Source organism: Sinocyclocheilus rhinocerous, unplaced genomic scaffold, assembly GCF_001515625.1.
Source record: "Sinocyclocheilus rhinocerous isolate Xijiao unplaced genomic scaffold, SAMN03320098_v1.1 scaffold787, whole genome shotgun sequence".
NCBI classification, from domain to species: domain Eukaryota; kingdom Metazoa; phylum Chordata; class Actinopteri; order Cypriniformes; family Cyprinidae; genus Sinocyclocheilus; species Sinocyclocheilus rhinocerous.
In genome coordinates this window covers 332,058-359,048 of record NW_015662932.1, presented here as the reverse complement: position 1 = coordinate 359,048, position 26,991 = coordinate 332,058, and the positions used below count along the sequence as shown (strand labels likewise).

Sequence of the window (26,991 nt, the reverse complement as noted above, 5' to 3'; positions counted from 1 at the left end):
TTTGAAGTATTACAATTTTGGCGGAGTGGACTTTCAGTGAGGGACAGAAATCTCTCTGGTGTCATGACAAATATCTTCCATTTTTGTTTTGAAGATGAATGAAATCATATGGATTTTAAATGAGGAAATCATGACAGAATTTAAAATTTTGGGTAAACTATTCCTTTAACGCATTTGTTCAATTTGATAATATAACTGCTTAATTCTGTTCTGTTTGAAGACCGGTCAGTTAAGGATGAACCTTTAAAGACCACACACACACACACACACACACACACACACACACAGAGACCACCTGGTGTACATTCACAGCACCCTGGTTGAATCCTTGCCATAACAGATTGCAAAATGCTACAATCAGACTGTGAGTTGAGAGGTACAGAACTCTGTGAGTGACAGGTGTTTGAATTCTGGGGAAATCTGCTTTTCACTGTTTTCACTGTGCATGCAGATTCAGCACAGGTCTACTGATCACTCAATATTCTCAGAATCCAACACAAAGTTTCGTACCTCTGGGCGTTACTGTTTACGGGAATCCTCCAGCCTTTGATCTGACTGAGTTCGGTATCTGAAACTTCGATGTGCAGAGGCAGTTTGGGAATCCAGACCTTCACCTCCAGCTGGGCCCTCAGGTGACCGTATGTGAAGTTCAGCAGCATTTGGACCCGTCCTCTCATCTCCTTGCCATTCACGTAGACGTAATCACACCTGTCTGATACCTGAGAGCAGAAAAAAAGGATGTCAGTGATGGAGAAGTGATAAAAGAACAGTGGATTAATCTTCCCAGGACACAACTTCACATTACCAAAATCAATACAATGCATCTGAGCAAAAGACAAGGTATATTTGAAATGGATTGGCAGTGAAGTCTATTTGATTTTGAAAAGTCAGCCTTGACTCTCGGTCAAAAGTTAATGTTCTGGTATAAGTATTTTCTTGAGTTATGATTTAAAACAAAGAATTGACCACAACATTCACCTACACAGATTTAGGTCACGATTAAGTATCCCACGTCTTAACATTTCTGGGGTGTATTTTTATCTTGGCTCCCACAATCTCTCGACAGAGTGGTTCACTGAAAAGTTGTTCTCATCTCTTTCATTTGCTCTATTGGTTTCTACCTAAAGCTAAAAGCAGTACTCTCATTTAACAGAGTACTACAGATGCCCAAGACGAAAACAGCACCTGTTATCTTAAGGTAAAAACTGAATGTATAACTCTGTGTGTGTGTGTGTGTACTAGATCTGTTATCACTTGAAAATTTTCTCAGTTCAACTAAAATGATTCATAAATGAAATAGGTATTTTTATTCTAAAAATGTCAAACATTTTCAGGGTTTGATCTATAATATAGTGTTTTTAAAGGTCTATGATATGTCAATTTAGACTGTAAATGTGAACAGGTGATAAGCAGTACAAAGGCGAGGAGAAAGAGAGAAATTTTTTTTAATATTTACGGTGCGACCCCGTAAGTTTAGCTTGTGTAAATCTGTCAATGTAAAACTTATGAGTTCAACACCTCACTGTATCTCCACTGACACCTCTGCAACCGTCTGTCATATTCACAGGGTGATCAAAGACTACCAGTATGTAAAATCTCTGGAGTGACTCCCATCAGTGCAGAATTATGACGAATGACAATCTAGAGTGACGAAATAGTCGCATGAATTCTGATATGACTATTCAGATTGAGGTCTCATTGCAAAACATCTGGCCTGAATCAGATTTAGGACCACATATGGAAGTGGCCCAAATAAGAATAAAAAAGATCAGATTCCATGTGGTTTGTGCTGTTCACACTGTCATGAAAAAAAAAAATCACATATGAGCAAAAAAAAAGATTAAAAAAAAAAAAAAAAAAATCAGATTAGGGCCACATTTTGCTGCAGTGTGAATGTAGCCTAAATGTCTTTATGAAAATCTAAAAATATAGAAATATTTACACCACACTACCATAAGTTGCTCACCAAGCCTGCATTTATTTGATCAAAAATACAGTAAAAATTGTAATATTTTAAAATATTATTTTGATTCAATATAATTCTTGTCTATTGTAATATATTTTAATTCATTCCTGTGATCAAAAGCAAAATTTTCAGCAGCCATTACATCAGTCACATGATCCCTCAGAAATCATTCTTACATGCTGATTTGCTGCACAAGTTTTTTGATTCATTTTGTTTCAGGATTATTTGATGGAAACAAAATTCAAAATAACATCATTCGAAATAGAAATCTTTTAAAACATTATATATGTCTGTTCTTTCACTTTTGATCAATATGTCCTTGCTCAATAAAAGTATGCATATCTATCAATAAATAAATAAAAATAATTAAATAAATACTGTATATCTGACTGCCCCGTCATGACAGAAAAACAAATGTTTGCGTGTTAGTGTCAGTGTGCATGGGTTGGCAGCAAACAGCTGAGCCAGGGCCCACAAGTCGCCTTTCTTTTCCAGATGGCTGCTGGAAAAATGGGCAGCAGTTTGGTTAATAATGATGAGTAAATACAACAGCCCATCATAAGACACACACTCACAGAGAAGACAGAAGGGCGGCCTCATCCTCTTGCTGAACATTACACACACTCCCAGAGCTGAGTGAGACGTCTAATCCAGCATCAGAGCACCATGGTGTGTTGCTTTCTACACTTAAGGGTTGTTAGAGCCGTGAGAGTTTGTTTCATGCTTGTCTGATTGATAGAATTGTCTGCTGTCAGAGTTTCCTCTTGCTCTGGTTCCAAAGCATTATCTCTGTTACTTCAACAAAGTCTGAGTGTGAAGATGCTTAGACAGTTTTCTAGGGCTGCCAAAGTTAAACTGTTAACATGATGAATTAATAGATTTAACACTGTTATATTCAACACAGTGACCCCAAAAACTATTTGGACATTTCAGCCACACTGAAAAAAAAATCACACTAGAAGACAAAAATATAACATTTCTTTGCCATTTTTGTAATTATTTTTAATAGCAATTAAGTGCAGCTTTTAGGAATGAAATCCACGTTTACAAGTCCAGATACACAGGAACCACTGTAATAACTCAATAACATAATGAGGGTCTCATTTGTCAGTAAATGATGGAGAAACAACTTATTAACTAATAACTTGTTCATAAACCAAATCCAAAGGGGACAAATGTCATTAGTAATATTTGTATGGTGGACATTCAATTTCATAAACTTTAATAAGTATAAAAATACTCTTGACTGAAACATGCAATCAATGGTGGAAAGGTTAATAAGAAATCCACTAGAGAGCTGCAGGAGCATCAATAAAACAAGCTGATGCATATTATTTGGACGTATTTCTTTAAAATAGATAAACAATAAATATATATGCAAGCTTTATACCGCTCCGTTCCCATGGCTCTCGGCCCCGCCCCCACTCGTCACAAATAGTATTTTAAAATATTATTGTTTTTACCGTATTTTGATCCAATAAATTCAGCCTTCACTCTTAAAAATAAAGGTTCCAAAAGAGGGGTTTTCACAGCAATGCCATAGAAGAAAAGATCCCTTAAGTGAACAGTTCAATAAAGAATCATTTTAATAATCTAAAGGACCTTTTTCCACTAAAAGTGCCTTTTATGCAATGGAGAGGTTCTATGGATGGTGAAGGTTCTTCATGGAACTATCAATGTCAACAAAGAACCTTTATTTTTAAGAGTGTTGGTGAGCATATGAGACTATATGTTTTATTACATCTTGCCTTTTAATAAAAAGTTAACTGCAGGTAAATTCTAGAAAGTTTACTGTAACTACTTTGATTAATAGAGCACATTTAAACTATTCCTACATCACTCCATTCCAATGCTGTACAGCTCAAATCTATTGTTACAGACACACACAGGCACACAAACACACAACACACAGGGCGTCATCATTAATCACTGCCATAGACTGGAGAATCTCACACCACAATGTTACAGCCAAGACTATTCGGTCTGGAAAATTAACTACCTGTCAGACACATCCAATCAAGCAGCCATCAGAGGTACGAGAGGGCCGGACCATGAAGAGGCGGCTCATACATGTGTTTGACTGAGCAGGTCTGACAGCACAATTAACTGGGTCTTAAACTACAACTGTGTGGGTCCTCAGCGAAGGAGGGAGTTATTTATAATCAAAGGTGAAATACATCCAAGAAAAGTACTTTCAACTTTTACTTCCTCCTATTTATATTTAACACTTCATCTGCTACACTGGACACAGCTGGACTACTAATGTAGCTCCACATCAGCTGTCTGCATCACTCCTTTCGGGAGAACCTGTAATCTAAACTCACCTTTTTATGCGGTCATCAGTTTTACCTGACTGGCTCCCAATAGTGCTTTACATCAAACAACTCACTGGCTGTATTGAATATATGTCTTTAACTGGGAATGCTGTCTAATTTTTTTTCAGAGATGACAAATGAAACGTTCTTTGCGCAAGACATCAACAAACCAATGAGAATGTGCAACATTAAAGACAGAGCGTAGGGGCAAAAGCCCTTGCGGATCTGCTCACCTGAATCTCTCCATAACTGGTACAGATTAACCGTTATTTCATATTAGTTTCTAATTCAATATATAATTTACAGACAGCTACATACATATTTCATTATCTTAAGCCTTATGTTACACCTCAAATGACACATAATTTAGAGCATTGTTAATATTTATCCGGTCCTCAAACTCTTTTTCTCAAATGCTTGGGTATACAGAGCACTCACAGCTTATATGGACTAAATGCTCCTGATATATATCCACCCATATCAACATTTAAAGATAAACTCTATTCAGCAAATGAGTCCATCCTGATTTATGTCAAAATTAGCACTGGTACAGTAGTTTTGACTGGTAAAGAGGTTAGCCAATCATAATTGAGATCATTTGCATATAAAAGTTGTATATTACTGTTATAGTTTCATTCTTACGGTCAGACAGACTGTGCAAATGGTCATGTAAAATTACCAAAATAATGACCGTTTTGGTATAAGAAATCTTGTCTAAGTGAACTTACAGGAGAATTAAATACTTTAATTCTCATATTAAATTGAATACTTTATGTAGTGTAAACCTAACTGATTTCAGTAAACCTTAATAAAACTAAATGCATCAAAGTAACTCAAATGAATCTGAGGCAGTTAGCAATAGCAAACTTTAGCATACTAAATGCAACTGTTTTTAACTTACAGCACAAGAACAAAAATTAATTTCTCATTAAAAAAAGCAACATTCATCCACCCTTCCTTGAACACAATAGCTCCATTCTTCACCACATTAACTCCCCAAACCCCTACATAACAGAAACTTCCAAAATCCAACGTAACAGAACATTAAACATTAAGTGCAAAAAAGTCTCTCCTATTTCTCATATTGCTCAAAAACACTTAAAATAATGCTTCATTTTAAGATTTAGGCCCAATCCCAATTCTATTTTATGCCCCTTCCCCTTCCCCTTACCCTTCCCCTACCCCTTCCCCTTGTGTGTGGGTCCTCAGCGAAGGAGGGAGTTATTTATAATCAAAGGTGAAATACATCCAAGAAAAGTACTTTCAACTTTTACTTCCTCCTATTTATATTTAACACTTCATCTGCTACACTGGACACAGCTGGACTACTAATGTAGCTCCACATCAGCTGTCTGCATCACTCCTTTCGGGAGAACCTGTAATCTAAACTCACCTTTTTATGCGGTCATCAGTTTTACCTGACTGGCTCCCAATAGTGCTTTACATCAAACAACTCACTGGCTGTATTGAAAGATTCCCAGATAACACTCCCCTGTGCTCCACTCTATACAGCATCATGGTATATGGCCCAAGAATTATTGATTCCTAATACACACACATACACAACACCACTTGAATACACACATACTGTTTTTACACAACGGTTTGGTCAATAAATTTTTGATTTTATTGCAGATCCTTCGCATACTTACAGGGTTGAATGTATTCAAAGATGCCACCTTGATTGGGCACTATTATTTTATGTGCCCAATCTAACACTACTGATACTGCACACGACCTTCACAAGTTTTTACTAGTGTATTCCCAGAGAGCATTATCAAATGTTCATGCCATCTACTGTATACATACATTATATATATCATTGCTCAAAATCTAAAGAGTAGTGTATCTATATTAAGTGGTGATGCCCGAGTGCTCTCTTGACTTAAGAGGCTTTTCTACTCTTATGATAAAGCAGCTATTAGTCATATTTTTCTACCTTATAAAGTTCAATATAGAAATGCTCTACGGTGGGTCACACAAAGGCTGTCCCCAGTACATCAGACTATTTATTGATACTTAGCAACTATATATATTTAATATATTTATGTCTTATGTGTGTATTGGGGGGACTAGCCCCCCTCAATGTCTACGGTAGTTATTGCCCTGATCAGACATGAAAATATGTTGTGGCACTATCGTGCAGTCTATAATGATATGACGTTAGTTAGCAAATATTAGCGATTTTTTGCAAACATTTCTTTGAGTAACATGACCATAAATATGAACTCACGATTGAATGTAACATAAAACAAATGATTACATTTCGTTAAAATCTTTATTAATGTCAAAAATGCTTACATTTGTGTGTCTTTTTGTTCGCTCGAGCAGCCATGTTGCCCCTGAACCCGGTTTACGCTGAAATAATTCATACCCCTTCGTTTGAAGTGTGGTCCCGAAAAATCTTCGTTTGAAGGGCTGTCTGGCCCTTCCCCTTACCCCTCCAACCAAAAGAGAATTGAGACACCCCTACCCCTTCACGTGAATGCGCGAACCGGAGGGGTAGGGGAAAGGGGAAGGGCTAAGGGGTACAATTGGGATTGGGCCTTACTCTTCATGCAAAGCATGCTGGGAACTTGAAATCCCATGCCCAGGTTTAGTTAATGCCAGCAACTATTCACATGGTCCCAGCACAATTAAAGTAAGTAAACTTCCATTTCACACATTTAAGTGGTTTGCATGCAATTACATACAAATGATGTGACAAAAACTTTATGAATGGAAAGTGTTGCACTAGCTCATCTAATAAAGTGAATTAAACAAGCAGAAAAACAGTTCACAAAGAAAAAGTGTTAGAAACATATTAATATTATGCTAATAATATACAAAACCTGTTCAAGGTTTGGGGCATAAGAGACTTCTTTCAAAAATATTACAAATCTTACCAAACCCCAAAATACAGAATTGTTCTGAATTTCCTACATCCAAGTAAAGAGGATCCAAAGTTGACTTTTACCAAGCACCAAATGTGATTAATGATTAGATTTGGCAGGTAAATAAAGTAGCTTTATTGGCCAGTTTACTTTTTATGAAGTGTCACAGTAAATTGATTAAATGTAAGTTTTTTTTTAAAATAAACAATATTAAATCAATTACATTAAGGGGAAAAAGGGATCAAGGCTATTAGGAAGAAAAATAGCAGGAGAAAAAAAACCTCTCAAAATATTGTATACACATTGTGTTTCGGATGTGTAGGAAGTGCTCTTTGTACAAGTACAAATGTCAAGTGCACATAGCTTCCAGGAATTTCGATGATGAGTGAAAATTACATACTTTAATCAAGGTCAACTATCAAACACTCGCATATGCTCTTGAAGTTCTCAGAAGTTGGAAATTGATCCAGCTGTTTGTGACAAGATCGAAAGAACTTCAGGCGCTTTGATTTGAAGTTGTTGTCAGAATGACCTTACTTGCCAACATTCTCACTATTTGTGACAAAATCAGAAGAGATGCATTTACAGTCTGCTCTTCAGACATATTGAGCTGTGTGGCTAGTAACTCAAGCAGGTTACATCAGTAAAACAGATCAAACAAAGCCAGCAGCTAGTCTGGAAACATGCAGAATGTGTGACCTCATGTCAGCAAACAACTGCTTCACTTTTGTTTTTGTTTTTTTAAATCAAGATGTCCTATTTTAGTCAGCATTTCAGAATAGCTTTGTGGGGGAAAGAAATGAATTAAACAACTAGCAACAGCACATGAATGCATAACTAGTGTGCTTTCACCAATGTAGCACTGCTAAATCACTAATAAAGATAAAAATGCTAATGTTTTCTATTTAGCATGTAAGAACATGATATAATGCAGCACAATATAGCTATTCAGAATTTTGGCACTGCTAAAGAGATTGTGTAATTTAGTCTATTATGCATTCTTTAACTGTCTATTGTTGAGGCTACGGGCTGGTTGATGGGTTTCTGTATTAAATTAATTGGGAGAAAATGATTCAAAATTATACATAATAATCTAATATCCAAATTGGTGGTCATGATATAGGAAGACAATCGCTTTTTTCCCCGCTTCACTCTCTGGGGAAACAAAATATTTCTCAATCTGAAACACTCCTTATAATCATTTAGTTCCAAAGAACGCAGAGCATCAGTCTCCAAGCAAATGGAAAATTCATATCAAAATGGTTATCTTTCTAACCCACTACAGTGATTGTGATCCAAGCAAATTCATTATGCATTAGTGTGTACGCCCAGCCATCCATTATTCAGCTACAATGTCACACTTGTGTACTTAACATTAATCCTCATCAGTTAAAATGATTTGTCATTCTGCACATGTTTTATGGAGATATTTTCACATGGTCAGCTGAGGTTTGTTTGAGTAATTGCAATACGTTATTATACACCATAGCATGTTATTGTAAAAGTAAGTGAACTACTGAACTCATTGGTTAAAATTAGGACTCTGGGCTGAAAGAAAAGTGGTTGTGCGTGGGTCAAGATGAAAAATGATGCACATTTCTGTTGGAATTATTGAATGTTTTGAAGACATCAGATGAAAAATCTCCGCAATAGCAAAATATTTAGACAAAAGTCAAAGAAAACCATTAAATGTCACAAAACACCTTAATATTAATTACTGATAAAAAATAAGAGAAAATATTTGTAAAAATGTAATTATAATAGAATTATTTATATATAATATATCACATTTATAATGTCCTTTAAAAAACTAAAATTTGACAGCATTTTACAGTTTACATATAATACAATGTTAAACCATTTACAATTTTTTTCAACATACTGTATATGGTAGGGTAACTTACAGTTAACCAATTAACAGTTTTTTACTGTAGCATTTTTACAGAGTAGGTAATAAATAATGTAGTGCCCTGCATTGTTATAGTCATGCCACATCTCTCTCTCTCTCTCTCTCTCGAATTGGCAATATTTGAGAAAAGGGTTTAGCGATTTCTAATTATTGGGGGGACTAGCCCCCCTCAATGTCTATCTATGGTGGTTATCGCCCTGATCAGACATGAAAATATGTTGTGGCACTATCGTGCAGTCTATAATGATATGACGTTAGTTAGCAAATATTAGCGATTTTTTGCAAACATTTCTTTGAGTAACATGACCATAAATATGAACTCACGATTGAATGTAACATAAAACAAATGATTACATTTCGTTAAAATCTTTATTAATGTCAAAAATGCTTACATTTGTGTGTCTTTTTGTTCGCTCGAGCAGCCATGTTGCCCCTGAACCCGGTTTACGCTGAAATAATTCATACCCCTTCGTTTGAAGTGTGGTCCCGAAAAATCTTCGTTTGAAGGGCTGTCTGGCCCTTCCCCTTACCCCTCCAACCAAAAGAGAATTGAGACACCCCTACCCCTTCACGTGAATGCGCGAACCGGAGGGGTAGGGGAAAGGGGAAGGGCTAAGGGGTACAATTGGGATTGGGCCTTACTCTTCATGCAAAGCATGCTGGGAACTTGAAATCCCATGCCCAGGTTTAGTTAATGCCAGCAACTATTCACATGGTCCCAGCACAATTAAAGTAAGTAAACTTCCATTTCACACATTTAAGTGGTTTGCATGCAATTACATACAAATGATGTGACAAAAACTTTATGAATGGAAAGTGTTGCACTAGCTCATCTAATAAAGTGAATTAAACAAGCAGAAAAACAGTTCACAAAGAAAAAGTGTTAGAAACATATTAATATTATGCTAATAATATACAAAACCTGTTCAAGGTTTGGGGCATAAGAGACTTCTTTCAAAAATATTACAAATCTTACCAAACCCCAAAATACAGAATTGTTCTGAATTTCCTACATCCAAGTAAAGAGGATCCAAAGTTGACTTTTACCAAGCACCAAATGTGATTAATGATTAGATTTGGCAGGTAAATAAAGTAGCTTTATTGGCCAGTTTACTTTTTATGAAGTGTCACAGTAAATTGATTAAATGTAAGTTTTTTTTTAAAATAAACAATATTAAATCAATTACATTAAGGGGAAAAAGGGATCAAGGCTATTAGGAAGAAAAATAGCAGGAGAAAAAAAACCTCTCAAAATATTGTATACACATTGTGTTTCGGATGTGTAGGAAGTGCTCTTTGTACAAGTACAAATGTCAAGTGCACATAGCTTCCAGGAATTTCGATGATGAGTGAAAATTACATACTTTAATCAAGGTCAACTATCAAACACTCGCATATGCTCTTGAAGTTCTCAGAAGTTGGAAATTGATCCAGCTGTTTGTGACAAGATCGAAAGAACTTCAGGCGCTTTGATTTGAAGTTGTTGTCAGAATGACCTTACTTGCCAACATTCTCACTATTTGTGACAAAATCAGAAGAGATGCATTTACAGTCTGCTCTTCAGACATATTGAGCTGTGTGGCTAGTAACTCAAGCAGGTTACATCAGTAAAACAGATCAAACAAAGCCAGCAGCTAGTCTGGAAACATGCAGAATGTGTGACCTCATGTCAGCAAACAACTGCTTCACTTTTGTTTTTGTTTTTTTAAATAAAGATGTCCTATTTTAGTCAGCATTTCAGAATAGCTTTGTGGGGGAAAGAAATGAATTAAACAACTAGCAACAGCACATGAATGCATAACTAGTGTGCTTTCACCAATGTAGCACTGCTAAATCACTAATAAAGATAAAAATGCTAATGTTTTCTATTTAGCATGTAAGAACATGATATAATGCAGCACAATATAGCTATTCAGAATTTTGGCACTGCTAAAGAGATTGTGTAATTTAGTCTATTATGCATTCTTTAACTGTCTATTGTTGAGGCTACGGGCTGGTTGATGGGTTTCTGTATTAAATTAATTGGGAGAAAATGATTCAAAATTATACATAATAATCTAATATCCAAATTGGTGGTCATGATATAGGAAGACAATCGCTTTTTTCCCCGCTTCACTCTCTGGGGAAACAAAATATTTCTCAATCTGAAACACTCCTTATAATCATTTAGTTCCAAAGAACGCAGAGCATCAGTCTCCAAGCAAATGGAAAATTCATATCAAAATGGTTATCTTTCTAACCCACTACAGTGATTGTGATCCAAGCAAATTCATTATGCATTAGTGTGTACGCCCAGCCATCCATTATTCAGCTACAATGTCACACTTGTGTACTTAACATTAATCCTCATCAGTTAAAATGATTTGTCATTCTGCACATGTTTTATGGAGATATTTTCACATGGTCAGCTGAGGTTTGTTTGAGTAATTGCAATACGTTATTATACACCATAGCATGTTATTGTAAAAGTAAGTGAACTACTGAACTCATTGGTTAAAATTAGGACTCTGGGCTGAAAGAAAAGTGGTTGTGCGTGGGTCAAGATGAAAAATGATGCACATTTCTGTTGGAATTATTGAATGTTTTGAAGACATCAGATGAAAAATCTCCGCAATAGCAAAATATTTAGACAAAAGTCAAAGAAAACCATTAAATGTCACAAAACACCTTAATATTAATTACTGATAAAAAATAAGAGAAAATATTTGTAAAAATGTAATTATAATAGAATTATTTATATATAATATATCACATTTATAATGTCCTTTAAAAAACTAAAATTTGACAGCATTTTACAGTTTACATATAATACAATGTTAAACCATTTACAATTTTTTTCAACATACTGTATATGGTAGGGTAACTTACAGTTAACCAATTAACAGTTTTTTACTGTAGCATTTTTACAGAGTAGGTAATAAATAATGTAGTGCCCTGCATTGTTATAGTCATGCCACATAAAGGAGATACTCTGAAGCTGCAGTATGTAATATCTGTACCTCAAGCGTCACTAAATAATGACCGGTTTTACAAACACTCCCCCGTCTTTGGTAAAGTTAACAGTTCAAAGTTCAGTTTTAAACTGGAGGCACACTTTTACTTCAGGCTAAATATGTGCTTCATGTGGTGACATTTCAATTCAAGTTTATTTGTACAGCGCTTTTCACGATACAAATCATTGCAAAGCAACTTTACAGCAAATTAAGTTTCTACAATATTTAGTGGTAGCTTATCAGTGGTGACTGTCAGTTAATGTACATATGGCATTTAAATTACCTGGTTATTTAATGAGTGAATCAGCCTGACTACATTAGATTAAACCAACGGAAGTCATTTTAAGGATCAAATTGGGTAGAAATAGCTCCTTAAGGTAATAACTGCACATATTCCACTTCCATGGCATATCTGAAGTAATTTTCACATCTTCAGCTACAGTATGAGCTCATAAATATGAATGAAATGTTAGGCCGAACGTTGGATTACTGCAGTCTATGTAAACAAATACAACGATTTGATCATTTGCATATGACCAAAGCCTTTAATGCTTTTCAGAGAGAGTTTTAGCTGAAGCACAGCTGTGTTTAACTGCGAAGAAATACACTGAAATTAGCAATTAAAAACATTCTTACGAATGTCGTTGGCATTAAATCACTCCCGCAGTGGAAGCTGATTGCGTATAAGTCTTTTGGGTCATTTAAAATGAGAGAATTTCATGTCTAAACATCCTCAACTTAATAGGCCTGTCAAACACAAATTACCATCTCTAGAAAAAAAAATCGTACAATCCAGTATTGTTTTGAAACAAGCTTCAGCAGATTTCGGCTCATGCGTAATCAAACATATCATAATTATATACGCTATGATTGAATCTGAGCTCATACGTGACCGAGAGCCAGCTGGAGGCATTGAAAGAAACCCAAAAAAGACAAGAATTATAGAAAATTATAGAAACACAACGGTCAGTGAAACCCTTGTGAATAAGTATGCTTAATTGTATTGAATGTGCACTTGTAGTGAATAGGTGCCGTCAGAATAAGAGTCCAAACAGCTGATAAAAACATCACAATAATCCACAAATAATCCACTCTCCAACTCCAGTCCATCAATTAATATATTGTGAAGTGAAGCATCCATCAAGACGTTTTTTGCTTCCAGCTAAAATATGAGTCCCCTATCCATAATATTGTTTTTTTTTCAGTGAAAAATGCTCTTGTCTCAATCAGAAGACAATGGTTTTAATTTAACATGCCTTAATGATGGATTTGTTTCTTACAAATATGCAACTTTTTGATTTACAAGAAGTTAATTGATGGCCTGGGTTTGTGTTGATTACTTGTGGATTATTGTGATGTTTTTATCAGCTGTTTGGACTCTAATTCTGACAGCACCCATTCACTGCAGAGGATTGGTGAGCAAGTAAATTGAGTGTCCAAAAACATTACATTCATTTCGCACTTATTGTATATGATTTCTGTAATAAGTACTCCTTTTACCAGTATGCTAAAGTATACTTCTTTTTCACAAGGGATGACACATGACTTCTTGCCAGCTTGTTGCAACATGCCGATATAGAAATAGAGAAATTGATCTCTATTAAACAAGTGTGAGAGTGAGAGCAGACAGGTGGAGACAGATGACTGAAGACTGTCATTGAGATGCATTTTCTTTCAAAAGGACTTTCAAACAGATCCGTTCAAGTTCAGATTGATTCTTGAAGCATTTTTACAATTCTAATAAGTATCCTGGCATGATGAATAATTATCACCTCCATTAATCATTAGAAAAACCTCATTCGATTTGAATGAAATTTATTGTGAGCTTTATTTGAATCCTATCATATTGATTAAAAGTCAACATGACACAACATGCTTTGGTTTGTTTGTTCATTTGAGTGAATCACTACAGTTGAAGGAGGCAGGAATATTCACTCAGCAGACTGACCTTAACCACGTCTTCATCAGTGGACTGGCACTGCACATCGTCTGACACGTCTGTAACCGTCCCGTCTGTGCCCACCGTCACCACCTTCACCGGCACCGCCACCGTCTTCCCGTTCAGCACTGCCGTGTTCAGGATCTCTGTTTCCTGTGACACACACACAAGAAATGTCTGAACGTTCTTACTGACGTCATTCCATCAGTCTTTGACTGGTTCAGTCCTTGCTTTCTTCATTTATGCCTTGATTCATTCGGTCTGTTCTTTTTTCATTAGTTCAGTCATTCATTCATTAACCGATTTGTTAATTCCTTCTTTCCTCTCCTTATTCTTTCCATACTACAATTGTTCATTTATTGTTTTAGTTATACCTATTCCTATTTTTATTTCCTTCTTTAATCCTTACTTCATTAATCCATTGCTGATTTGTCTGTTCTTTTCTTCCTTTCATCAATCATTCCTCCTTCTGTTTTTATCTCTTACTTTCCTTCGTTCCATTCATTTATTTGTTCTTTCACTTACTCCTTTTTTCTTTCCATCCACCCATCATTTATTCATTGGTTCAGTCCTACGATTCATTCATTCCTATTCCCTTCTTCTTTATTGATTTTATCCCTCCTTCCATAATTTATTCTTTTATCTGTTCTTTCCTTCCATAATTTATTCCTCCTCCTTTCCTCATTCCTCCTTCTGCATTCATTCAGTCCTTCCTTCTTTCCATCCAACCAACCATCATTCATTCATTCATTCTTTCTTTCTTTCTTTCTTTCTTTCTTTCTTTCTTTCTTTCTTTTCCTAGTGTACATTAATTTGCTCATTCATATATTCAGTTCAGTCAATCTTCCATATTTTTATCCTTCCTTAATTTTTCCATTTTGATCATTCATCTGTTCTTTCCGTTCTTCTTTCAATCATTAATTTCCCATCCTTTCTTTCCTGTTATCCTTTATTCATTCTTTCCTTTGTTCTATTCATTCTTTCACTCTTTCACTCCTTTTTCTCCATCCACCCTTTCTTTCTTTCTTTCTTTCTTTCTTTCTTTCTTTCTTTCTTTTCCTAGTGTACATTAATTTGCTCATTCATATATTCAGTTCAGTCAATCTTCCATATTTTTATCCTTCCTTAATTTTTCCATTTTGATCATTCATCTGTTCTTTCCGTTCTTCTTTCAATCATTAATTTCCCATCCTTTCTTTCCTGTTATCCTTTATTCATTCTTTCCTTTGTTCTATTCATTCTTTCACTCCTTTTTCTCCATCCACCCGGTCTGTTCTTTTCTTCCTTTCATCAATCATTCCTCCTTCTGTTTTTATCTCTTACTTTCCTTCGTTCCATTCATTTATTTGTTCTTTCACTTACTCCTTTTTTCTTTCCATCCACCCATCATTTATTCATTGGTTCAGTCCTACGATTCATTCATTCCTATTCCCTTCTTCTTTATTGATTTTATCCCTCCTTCCATAATTTATTCTTTTATCTGTTCTTTCCTTCCATAATTTATTCCTCCTCCTTTCCTCATTCCTCCTTCTGCATTCATTCAGTCCTTCCTTCTTTCCATCCAACCAACCATCATTCATTCATTCTTTCTTTCTTTCTTTTCCTACTGTACATTAATTTGCTCATTCATATATTCAGTTCAGTCAATCTTCCATATTTTTATCCTTCCTTAATTTTTCCATTTTGATCATTCATCTGTTCTTTCCGTTCTTCTTTCAATCATTAATTTCCCATCCTTTCTTTCCTGTTATCCTTTATTCATTCTTTCCTTTGTTCTATTCATTCTTTCACTCCTTTTTCTCCATCCACCCGCTTAGCCAACATTCATTGGTTCAGCCTTATTATTCATTAAATCCTCTTCCCTCCTTCTTTCTTGATTTCATCCTACTCTCTCCATCCATCCATCATTAATTCATTCTTTTATCTGTTCCTTCCTTGCATCATTCATTCCTCCCTTCTCCTATTCTTTCTTTTTTCATTATTTATTCTTTTATTTACGTTACGTTCACTTTTCCATCCATCCATTATTCATTGTTTCAGTCTTTCTTTCATTCCTTAATTCACTCCTTTTTCGATCCATCCTTCATTCAGTGGTTCACTTCTTACTTACACCCTTTATTCATTCTTTCTTTCTTTCCATCATTCACTCAATTCTTTATTCCTTCTCTCAGTCATTCTTTATTTCCCTCCCTCATTCCTTCTATCATTCACTCATTCATTGGTTGAAACAACCTTATTTTCGTTTCATTCGTCCCTCATCTGTTTTGCCTTACGCCTTTCCATTCATTCAATCCTTCCCTCAGTCAGTTTACATATGTCCTTCATTTATTGTTTCAGTCTTGTTCATTCATTAATGCATTCACTCCTTCTTTCTATCCATCCATCATTCTTTTTTTCCCTTCCGGTCCATTCATTCATTCTAACCATTCTTTATTCATTTTTTCACCTCTTCCTACATTTGTCCATTCACCCATCATTCTTTCCTCTCCTTCTCTCCTTTTTAATTTGAACTTTGTTTCATTCCTCCTTCTTTCCTACTTTCCACAGTACATCCCCAGTGAAGATGACATGAAGTGAGAGAGAGGCTGCAAAATGACTTTACAAAAGGAGCAGAAGAGAAGAAGTCAAAGAGCAGAGGATAGAGGCGGTGGGGTAGAGAGGTGCTGTTTGACGGTTCGGGGAGGGGGTTCATTAGAAGAGAAACAGCCCGAGTCCTTAACCTTTCAGCCACGGAGACACACTGTTTCAGACAACCACATAATTGAGACCATTACAGTCAGCATGAGAAACTCAGCCCTCATTGTGCCATCCCTGAGAGACAGGCAGACGTGGGTAATGTAGTCAATTTACCTCATTAGCAGATCACTTTCAATTAACCAATCTGCTTGCCCTCAATGTCCAACAGCGGCAGCGCGGTTACTGCAATCAGATGGTATTCATTCACTGTAAGCGCCATCTTCCCATCCTCATTTCTTTCTCTTTATTTCGCTCTTTTATAAGAGAGCGAGAGATGACATAACCTAATCTCAATGAATGCGTAATGACACACTCAGCTTACCGCCATCTCACCAACTCTCTGCCTTATTATTCCTATTACTGCGAGCAGCACTTCCTGGATCTCTATCCTGTTTCTGATAGTTCTCTCTTTTCGTACTTTTATGCGGAAAGGGAAGAAAAGAATAAGGAAAAATGAATTCGTCCTGACAGCTCTGTTTTGTTTTCATTTTATTTTTTTAAGCCGATCTGCTCTTTACAGGCTTGATTCCCTGTCATTTCTGTAATGCTATTACTAGAAGACTCTTTTTCGGTTTAATTCCTGGATCATGTCTGTGAGTATCCTGACTGAAGAGACTGTGGTGTGTGTTTATGCTTTGATTCATTATCTCGACTCGGTTTGAGCCAGTCCTTTATGCCAAACAGCGAGGTCACACTTCTCATGCGTCCCTCTAAGAATGGGCTTATAAATGTTTGAGATGTTTTTGTGCGCTGAATAATTTAAGGACAGTGAAAGAGAGGAGTGAAATCTGTGAAGGCATTTTACTCGAGACAGAATTTGGCTCAGGGTAAATAAACGCTTATATGTGGACACAAATGGAAAACTCATGCAGTATCCCTTTGCTAAAAGAAAACTTTTTGCATTTTAAAATAAATAATTATTTAGTTTATGAACCACTTTTCTGTTCCCAAAAGGAGGTTTTGTCATATTTAGCTAACTTTGGGTGACATTTTTCAGCAAATATCTCCTCAAAGTAAGGTTAAGTAAGTTTAGATATACACACAGAGACCTTTTAAGTTCTATCAGTGAGGACCTCTCACAGATGCAATGGTGTTCATACTAAGATACTCTCAAATGTAACCCTCAGACAAACATTATTAGATTTAAAGCAAAACATGATTTGGCTGATTTAAGAGCAGTTCAAACAGCAAGGGCCACTTCAAATGTCCTTTATTTTGTTTGTTTTACTAAATTTTTTATAAGTTGGCCCTTATAAGTATAGCTAAATGTGTACACACATGTATGGGCTTTTTCAAGCCCATTGAAATTGTTCAGAAACAATTTCATGTCTTGCATTACTCTACAGTGTTTTCTTTTTGCAAAATATATTAGAACAAATTAAATTAAAATGATACAGTATCCAAATAACATTTCATGTCAATTTTCATACATGTAGTGTGAAAATGGTGTCAAGAAATGCATCCATGTTTGTTTCATGTTTAAAAATCAACAACAACAAAACTTTTATACCATTTTCAACAAGAGTTTCAATTTAATGACTCCAAAAACGTTAAGTGAAGTAACTATTAAGTAAAATCTTCAACACACATCTCAATGATTAATCTCAAAATGTTTTTAAATATATTTTCAAATTTTACTTTTGCTTTTATTTATTGCAGCAACAACAAAAAAAAAGTATTCAGAAAGGATGCACTAAATTGATCAAAAGTGACTTTTACAAAAGACAAAAATTACTATTTCAAACAAGTTCAGTTTTTTTTTCATCAAAGAATCCTGGAAAAAAATTATAATAAAAAAAAAATCCAGTTTCCACTAAAATATTAAGCAGCACATCTTTTTTCAACACTGAGAATAATAATAAATGAGCACAAAGCCAGCATATTAGAATGATTTCTGAAGGATCATGTGACACTGAAGACTTGAGTAATGGCTGGTGAAAATTAATCTTTGAAATCAGGAATACATTATGTTTTAATATATAATCAAATAGGAAATAATTATTTTAAATTGTAATAATATTTTACAATCTTACAGTTCTTACTCTATTTTTGATCAAATAAATGCAGCGTTCTTGAGAATAACAGGCTTCTTTGAAAAACATTAAACAAATCTTACTGACTCCAAACATTTTTAATAGTGTAAAAGCAGGCTTTTGGTAAATCACTCTACATTACACTTTACAACCTAAATGAACCTTGCCTTGTCATGAAAAGAAATGTACAGTAAATACTGTAAACTGTAGACCCACACACACCTTAATGGAGTTCAACCCCTTGAAACAGCCTCTCGGGTGTTTAATTCACTTAAGCCCACAATATGAGCACTTTGAGGGAAATCCCTGACTCATCCATCACTAAATGCTTCATCCACAGCCCCTCTCTCCCTTTATGCTCTCTGCCCCGAATGCCCCCAAGCCTCCGTCTGCCCTCCTGCAAAGATCATTGCACTCGATGGGCTAAATGGCTGCAGACCTTGGGAGAGAGCCAGAGCATGTGTACGTGCCTGTGTGCGTGCGGATCGCTCGTCTGCGTGTTTGGGGTTAGGAGACTCACAGCAGGATAAATGTGAGCAGCAGGACATTAGCTGCTAGCAAGAACGAGATCACTGCATGCTGGTAATAAGCCACAGTGGGACGACAGTAGAGAGGGGAGAGGGCTGAGACAGCCACCGCAGTTGGATACAAACACAGACATGGCCATTATCAAAGTTGTGGGGCTGGACTGTTTACAGGCCTGTCCCCCGATGGGTTTTAATGGGCGAGATGGAAAGCCTGCTGCAGGGCAAGCCCAGGAGCTAATGGAAGAATTTATGAAACAAGCTCACTCTCAAGGACATGACAGTTAGATGCTGTGTTCTGTTTCTTATGACTGCTTTTGTTCATTTTATGGACCTTGACTAGACAAAAAGGCTTTTCTGGCCTGCTGCCTGGACACCTGAGAGGTCTATGTCAATGACCTGAGACTACTCGACTACACTACTTAAAGTATTTTGTGATGATTTTGGCATACTTTTTATTTTGTTTGCAGACTAGTTTCCCTCCCTCCTTGTGACTTATGAGGACATTCTTACAAATATTTCAAAAGTTAATTTTTAGTTTGAATTTAAACATCAGTAGAAAAAAACAGCCTGACAATCAGTAAGTCAATTAATTTACACATTTCAGTTTAAAGGTCCCATGACATGCTGCTTTTTGGATGCTTTTATATAGGCCTAAGTGGTCCCTAGTACTGTATCTGAAGTCTCTTTCCCGAAATTCAGCCTTGGTGCAGAATCATTACCAGAGAAAATAAAATTAACCCACTGTTTCTTCATAGGCTCGGATGAAGGAACTAAAAAAATACTTCGGTGTTCATTTGTACATCCAAACACTGAGCAACTGCCATGCTTCGCTCGTTTGCAAGCCATGATGTCTCTCGAGGAAAAAAAAAATATTGCACTCGCCTGGCACTGTAGTAGCTCATTTTCTCATGGGCGGGCCAAATTCTCTGGGCGGGCAAAGCAGAGAAAGGGGAGGTAACCTTTCCCCGTATGACGACATAAAGGGAAGATTCCAGATTGGGCCATCTGAGCTTTCATTTTCTCAAAGGCAAAGCAGGATACCCAGGGCTCGGTTTACACCTATCGCCATTTCTAGCCACTGGGGGACCATAGGCAGGCTAGGGGAACGCATATTAATGTTAAAAAACCTCATAAAGTGAAATTTTCATGCCATGGGACCTTTAAACTGTATTTTTTAGTGATTTGATTCAAAACAAAAATTCAAAATTGATTTGTTGTGTCCTCACTGAAAAATATTTAGTATCTCTACTGTCTTAAATGTTTTCATTTAAACTTATGCAGCTAAATAATACTTACTGTTTATAAATTAAGGTAAATATAAATTAGGATAAAAATATATATAATAAACAATATATATCATATTTATAAATAGGTGTACATGTTAGTGCTCATAAGTTTGGCGTCAATGAGCATTTTTTATTATTTTATTTTTTAATACTTTCATTCAGAAAGGAATTACATTGATCAAAGCATTACATTTATCAAAAGTAACAGTAAAACATTATATTACATATTTTTCATATTTATAAGTATTGTTATTATTACTATTACTATCTCTATCTATTTCAAGTACATTTTTCCTATTCATTAAAGAATCCTGAAAAATGTATCACAGTTTCCACAAATAATATTAAGCAGCACAACTGCTTTCAACATTGATAATAATAATAAATGTTTCTTGAGCATCAAATCTGCATATTACAAGGATCTCTGAAGGATCATGTGGCACTGATGCTTATAAACGTCCATAAAAATTTAACAACTACAACAAAATAAATTCAAGTAAAATTTATAAATGTACTGCAATTAAACACTGCTTATTGATTATTTTACTATGTATACTATGTCTTGTAATTGATGCATACAAATGAAAATGATTAACTCTTGTTGTGTTCAATTATTAAAAATATAAATATTGTGGAAAAATGCATTTAAACTAGATTTTAGTGTTAAAGCAGCACTATGTAACTTTTGGCGCTCTAGCGGTTAATAAACAGAACTGCACACATCCCGCGGAAGAACATTCCAACCGGAGCTACTTCTCCAAGTTTATGTCTATGGCGATTCACGCAGGTACCTTGAAAAATATCGGTATCGTATCGAAAACAAAATAAGGGGTATCGCCCATCCCTACTCTTAAAGCAGCACTGTGTAACTTTTGGCGCTCTAGCGGTTAATAAACAGAACTGCACACATCCCGCGGAAGAACATTCGCCGGAGCTACTTCTCCAAGTTTATGTCTATGGCGATTCACGCAGGTATGTGTTACTCCGCAGCGGTGACGAACCGACCAGGCTACAATAGTCCAAATATAAGTACTTATTATAAGTGTACCGTAGTGATTTGAAATAAGACAGAAACGCGGGTTGGAAGATGAATTCATGATGTACTCGCTCATTATATACATTTTGCAAATTTTGAACACAGAAAAAGTTACATAGTGCTGCTTTAACATTTGAAGTTAAATAAGTTTCCTTTTAAGCAACTTGCCATTTGCTGATTTAGGTATCTCCACTTAGGTCTATAGGTTTAATTATGGCCTGTCACATCTACAAGAAGAAGTGCTTGAAATTTCTTCATTCTATCACAGACTCTTTTCTTTCTCCTCTTTGTTTTAATCTGCACAACACAAGCAATCTTTCACCCGATTCTGTCTCTGGAAAGCCCAATTCTGTCTTCATTCAGACTAATTCATGATTAAACTCTGCAGCACTATTAAACTTTAAACGGTAATATAAAACAGAATAATGGTGGAAACTGAGGCTCTTTCCTAGCAAGCAGCATCAGAAGACACGCAGAGAAAGGTGAGAGTCAAAGCCACTGCATTATAAAGCTCTGGAGAAATCTTGAGACAAAGTATCCAGCAGGACTGTGGTCCCAATAGCCATACCACTGTTTGATCATTCATGAGTGCCTGTCAGGATTCAAGCCAATAGTGCTGCTTTAACATTTGAAGTTAAATAAGTTTCCTTTTAAGCAACTTGCCATTTGCTGATTTAGGTATCTCCACTTAGGTCTATAGGTTTAATTATGGCCTGTCACATCTACAAGAAGAAGTGCTTGAAATTTCTTCATTCTATCACAGACTCTTTTCTTTCTCCTCTTTGTTTTAATCTGCACAACACAAGCAATCTTTCACCCGATTCTGTCTCTGGAAAGCCCAATTCTGTCTTCATTCAGACTAATTCATGATTAAACTCTGCAGCACTATTAAACTTTAAACGGTAATATAAAACAGAATAATGGTGGAAACTGAGGATCTTTCCTAGCAAGCAGCATCAGAAGACACGCAGAGAAAGGTGAGAGTCAAAGCCATCACAAGCCCATCACAAGCAGCCTTTAAATAATAACATATATAGAAGATGCAGTGTCATTCATACAAACGCTAAATACCATCATGGTAACACACATGGGGAAGTTCTGGGGAAGTTGTGGCCTAATGGTTAGAGAGTCGGACTCATAACCGTTAATCATTTAACAGGTTTTTTTACCGTGTAAATCTTTCTGCTATATTCTGTGTGTGCTCACATCTGTAAATATAATCTGCCACTGAAACACAGTGGAAATGTAGTAGAAAGGTCATAGAGGTTCTTGCAATGCAGCCCACAAGATGAAAGCCCAATAAAATTTCCCAACACCCTCTGGAAACTTGCAAGTAACAAGCAGCAGGGCCAATTTCAACCAGATTGGGCAAGCTGCTTTGCGCAGACCTTACAATTAATTGACTAAAATGCTTTTGAACAGGCCGGATCTTGCTGCCAATACCTTGTAAAGATTTCCTCAATAGTATCTCATTACCACAAATCTCCTTGCTCAATTACTTGAGGGGCAAGTCAATGCAAGTCTGCTGCCTGGACACCTGAGAGGTCTATGTCAATGACCTGAGACTACTCGACTACACTACTTTAAGTATTTTAAACATGCGAAGTAAACATGTAAATATGCTGAAATCCATTTTCAAGGTCCCAGTAAAGTCTCTGAGCGAAACAAACCCAGCAGACTAATAAGCCATGAACTGAAAACTTTGACAGTACAAAAGATCTAAGACCTACCAAAGAATACGACGGAGATTAATGAAATCTTTGAAAAATGGCTTAGACTTTGAATTCGAAATTTGGAGCTCCTTTCAGACAGCTTAAATTGGGCCATGCACAAACGTGAAGGGATGAGAAAAGGAAGAAAATTACATCTTTGGCACAGAGATGTGTCTTTCAACCTCCAACCTACCAAAGGTATTCATTCAGTCCCAACTGTTAAGGTAAAAGCCATAAAAAAACTGATGCGCGCAGTAATCTCTGCTTTTGAGATGTACTTGAATAGTAGTCAAAGTGCTGGAGTATTATCATTCGCTTGCCAAATTTGCCAGTCAAAGCACCTGATGTCTAGTGCCTGATTCATCTGCTTTAGTGAAGTGGATGTTCACTGTACTGAATCTGGAAAACCTAATCAGAGACAGGAGATGCAATTTTTGTTTATAAGTCACAGATAGAAAATATCAGTCCCCGTATACATTTACGTTTCTTTATGGCACACGTTTTAGTGGCTAACCTAGTGTTGTATTGTCAACATATTATAAATCCTTCCCTATGTAAGGATTATTTATGAATCACAATGGATTGACAGCTAAGAAACTTTGTGAGTTTTCAATAAAACTTGTCCCAACTTGCCCCTTTTTGGGACTTGTGCTCTCCCCTCATACGTGTCTGTGAAATATATGAGAGAATATCTGTCTAGCTACATCACTGTTCAAAAGTTTAGGGTCAGTAAAATTTTTGAAAGAAATCTCTTATGCTTTCTGAGGCTGCATTTTTTGATCAGTATTGTGAAATATTATTACAATTTGATTAAATGTATTACAATTTTAATATATTTTAAAATGTAATTCATTTATGTAATGCAAAGCTGAATTTTCAGCATCATTAATCCAGTATTAATTCAGTTCTAATGTGCTGATTTGATGCTTAAGAAACATTTCTTATTATTATCAGTGTTGAAAACTGCTCAGTGTTTTTGTGCAAGTATCACATCACTTTTTCTCAGGATTCTTTGAACAGAAAGTTAAAAGAACAGCATTTATTTGAAATATATAATTTTTGCAGTGTTATACCTTTACTGTCACTTTTGACTATTTTAATATTTTTGTTGTTTATTTTGTTTGTTTGTTAATTTTTTTTAAATGTTAGTTCAATTCACTGTATTAAATTAGCTAATACAACTATTTAATTCCATAAACATTTCACAATATTTGTCACTGTGTACAATCCTCTTGCTTGTCATCATCCATATATTCAAATTCATAATGTGGTTTTTGGACAATTCAAATGTACAATCTTTAAATGAATGAATGAATTAATGTTTTTGTCCAACTCCGATATACTGGATTACTTTATAAAAGTAGATGATGGCGATTTCACTCATTTAGGTCATTTATAATATTTTTATACATAAACAGCAAGTTGCTATCATTTTTCTAAGAAGCGAAGCTGTATATTTTTGAAACTGAACTAAACTAGTAGGTCTGAGGTCTGTGATGTCCAGAAATAACGTAAAAGTCCAGAGATTTGAGTCAGAGCTGAAATTCTCAAATTGACCCACTGCCTGAATGTCACCGTGTTTACTTCCTCTGAGTCTGTTAGACTGGTTTCCCTGCCAACTGAATGTGTTGAAATTCAGGAGAGCATTGTCAGCGTCTCCCTGTTCTCCTCCTTTTCTCTATCCGACAATAGGTAAGATTTATGGTGTCAGCCCCTGTAATCTGACCGGCATGAAAAACAGATGTTCTATCTTCCGTTTCATCTCTCTTTGCTACCCTATATTTGTCCATTCTTCCTTCATTCCTGGCCACTTTATGGCTATCTTTGCTCCGTTATGACATATAAATCCTACTCCATAATGAAATACGAGGGCATGAAATATACCATAATTACAGAAATGTGGTGTATTAAAAAGCGATCTAACGTGAAGATCTTAATTCACCACAAAGCAGAGGGATTTTCTCGTTCTGCAGCACAGAATTAGCTCCGTCTCACTGTCCCGTTTCTTTGTTCGAAGGAATAATTGAATTATTGGGGCCAATTTTTTGTGGCATGCTCTGCAGTGTTCTCAGAGCATTGTTGCATGCAGTTCTTTTTATAGCTTCCCTCTTCGTAACTGGTTTCAATTCACAGTCAATGTTGTATGTGCTCAGGAACATGGACAGAAAAACATCCTTATTATTTCTCCGATGTTAGCCTGGAGCTACACATAAAAAATCCCATATAATTCACTTGTCCAAAGCACTCATGTTCAGTTTGTTCATTTGAGATGAATGCTGGAGAGTCTGTATGTGTTTGAGACATGGATTTGCTGTATAATTGTCATTTTTAAAACTATTCCTATTCATTTAAGTTGGTTTGTCAAGTCCAATGAAGATGCATCATTGACAAAGTCTCTACTTCAAAACTTACATATTTATTTATTTCCAAGCAATAAATAAATACAAAAATAATTCCAAAAAGTAACAGGTCCCCTTATAGTCTAAACTATGATAGAACAGCATGGTGGAGATGGCATACGGAGAACCTTACAGACTGCTTCATTTGACAGCACTAAAAAAAGAGGCCCGGATAGTCATTAAGTGTACCCAAAAAGTAAAGAAAAGAAAAAAAATCAGCCGTAAATGCCCTTCAAGCTGAAACACTGTGATAACAAGCAGGTTGAGAGAGTCAGTGACATGTCCCCTATTCTGGTCCACTTTACTCCCAGCGGGAGGGAGATCCTGAAAACCAGTGAACAAGCTGAGCATTGGTGACATTCTTCTCTCACTCATTGAATTTGTCTTTAATTGGGTCTTGCTGGTTTAGTGAAAAAGAGGGGAAAAAGTGCTGATATCACAATGTGATAAAGAACTAGAACGAGCCGGAGCTGGTAAATGAACCCATTCATGAGACATAAGGAAGACATCTTTGTTTCTCACAATTAAATACGATCTTAGTCATTTTTTCTCTACTAACACTTTCACCAAGTCAAATGGTCACACTTTATTTTAAAGTCCAATTCTTGCTATTAACCATCCATTAACTATGACTTCTGCCTCAAACTCCTAATTTGCTGCTTATTAATAGTTAGTAAGGGAGTTGTTAAGCTTATGTATTAGGGATGTAGAATATGGTCATGCAGAATATGTGGTTTATAAGTACAATAACAGCCAATATGTTAATAATAGGCATGCTAATAAGCAACTAGTTAATAGTGTGAATTGATTCCTATACGTTCCTATTGATTGAGAATTGATTCCTAAAGTGTTACCAGTCAAATTTCCTGTACCTCATAGTTTAGCATTCAAATTTATGCTAATTTAAGCCAGGTAACATTTCATCCTAAAACATACAAAAAGCTAAATAAAGTTTTGCACAATCCTAATCAAGTCTAATTAAGTCTAATTTTAGGACCAATTATGACAATGCTTTCATGCTTATTAAGCACATTTACCTTAAAGGTGACATATCATGAAAATCTGACTTTTCCAGGTTTTAAGTGCTATAATCAGGTCCCCGGTGCATCTACCAACCAAGGAAACGTGAAAAAGATTAACCCAGTAACTTTGTTTTGGGAAGCCTTTTTCTGCAAGCGCCTGAGAAAACGAGCGCGTCTGATTTCGCTCCTTTGGTGACGTGGCAAAAGGATCTCATTATAATATTACCGCCCATTAATCTGTAAAT

The 26,991-nt window shown here is 35.8% G+C and overlaps 1 protein-coding gene across 1 annotated transcript in view; it reads right to left on the bottom strand.

The window, feature by feature from the left end:
• Nucleotides 1-26,991, bottom strand: part of LOC107728438 (transmembrane protein 132C) — a 234,746-nt gene that overhangs the window by 21,065 nt on the left and 186,690 nt on the right. Inside the window, exons 5-6 of the mRNA XM_016538600.1 lie at nucleotides 14,005-14,148; nucleotides 511-719 (exon numbers count right to left, since the gene is read on the bottom strand). Of these exons, the coding sequence (XP_016394086.1) occupies nucleotides 511-719; nucleotides 14,005-14,148 (353 nt within the window). The remainder of the gene's footprint in view (nucleotides 1-510; nucleotides 720-14,004; nucleotides 14,149-26,991) is intronic.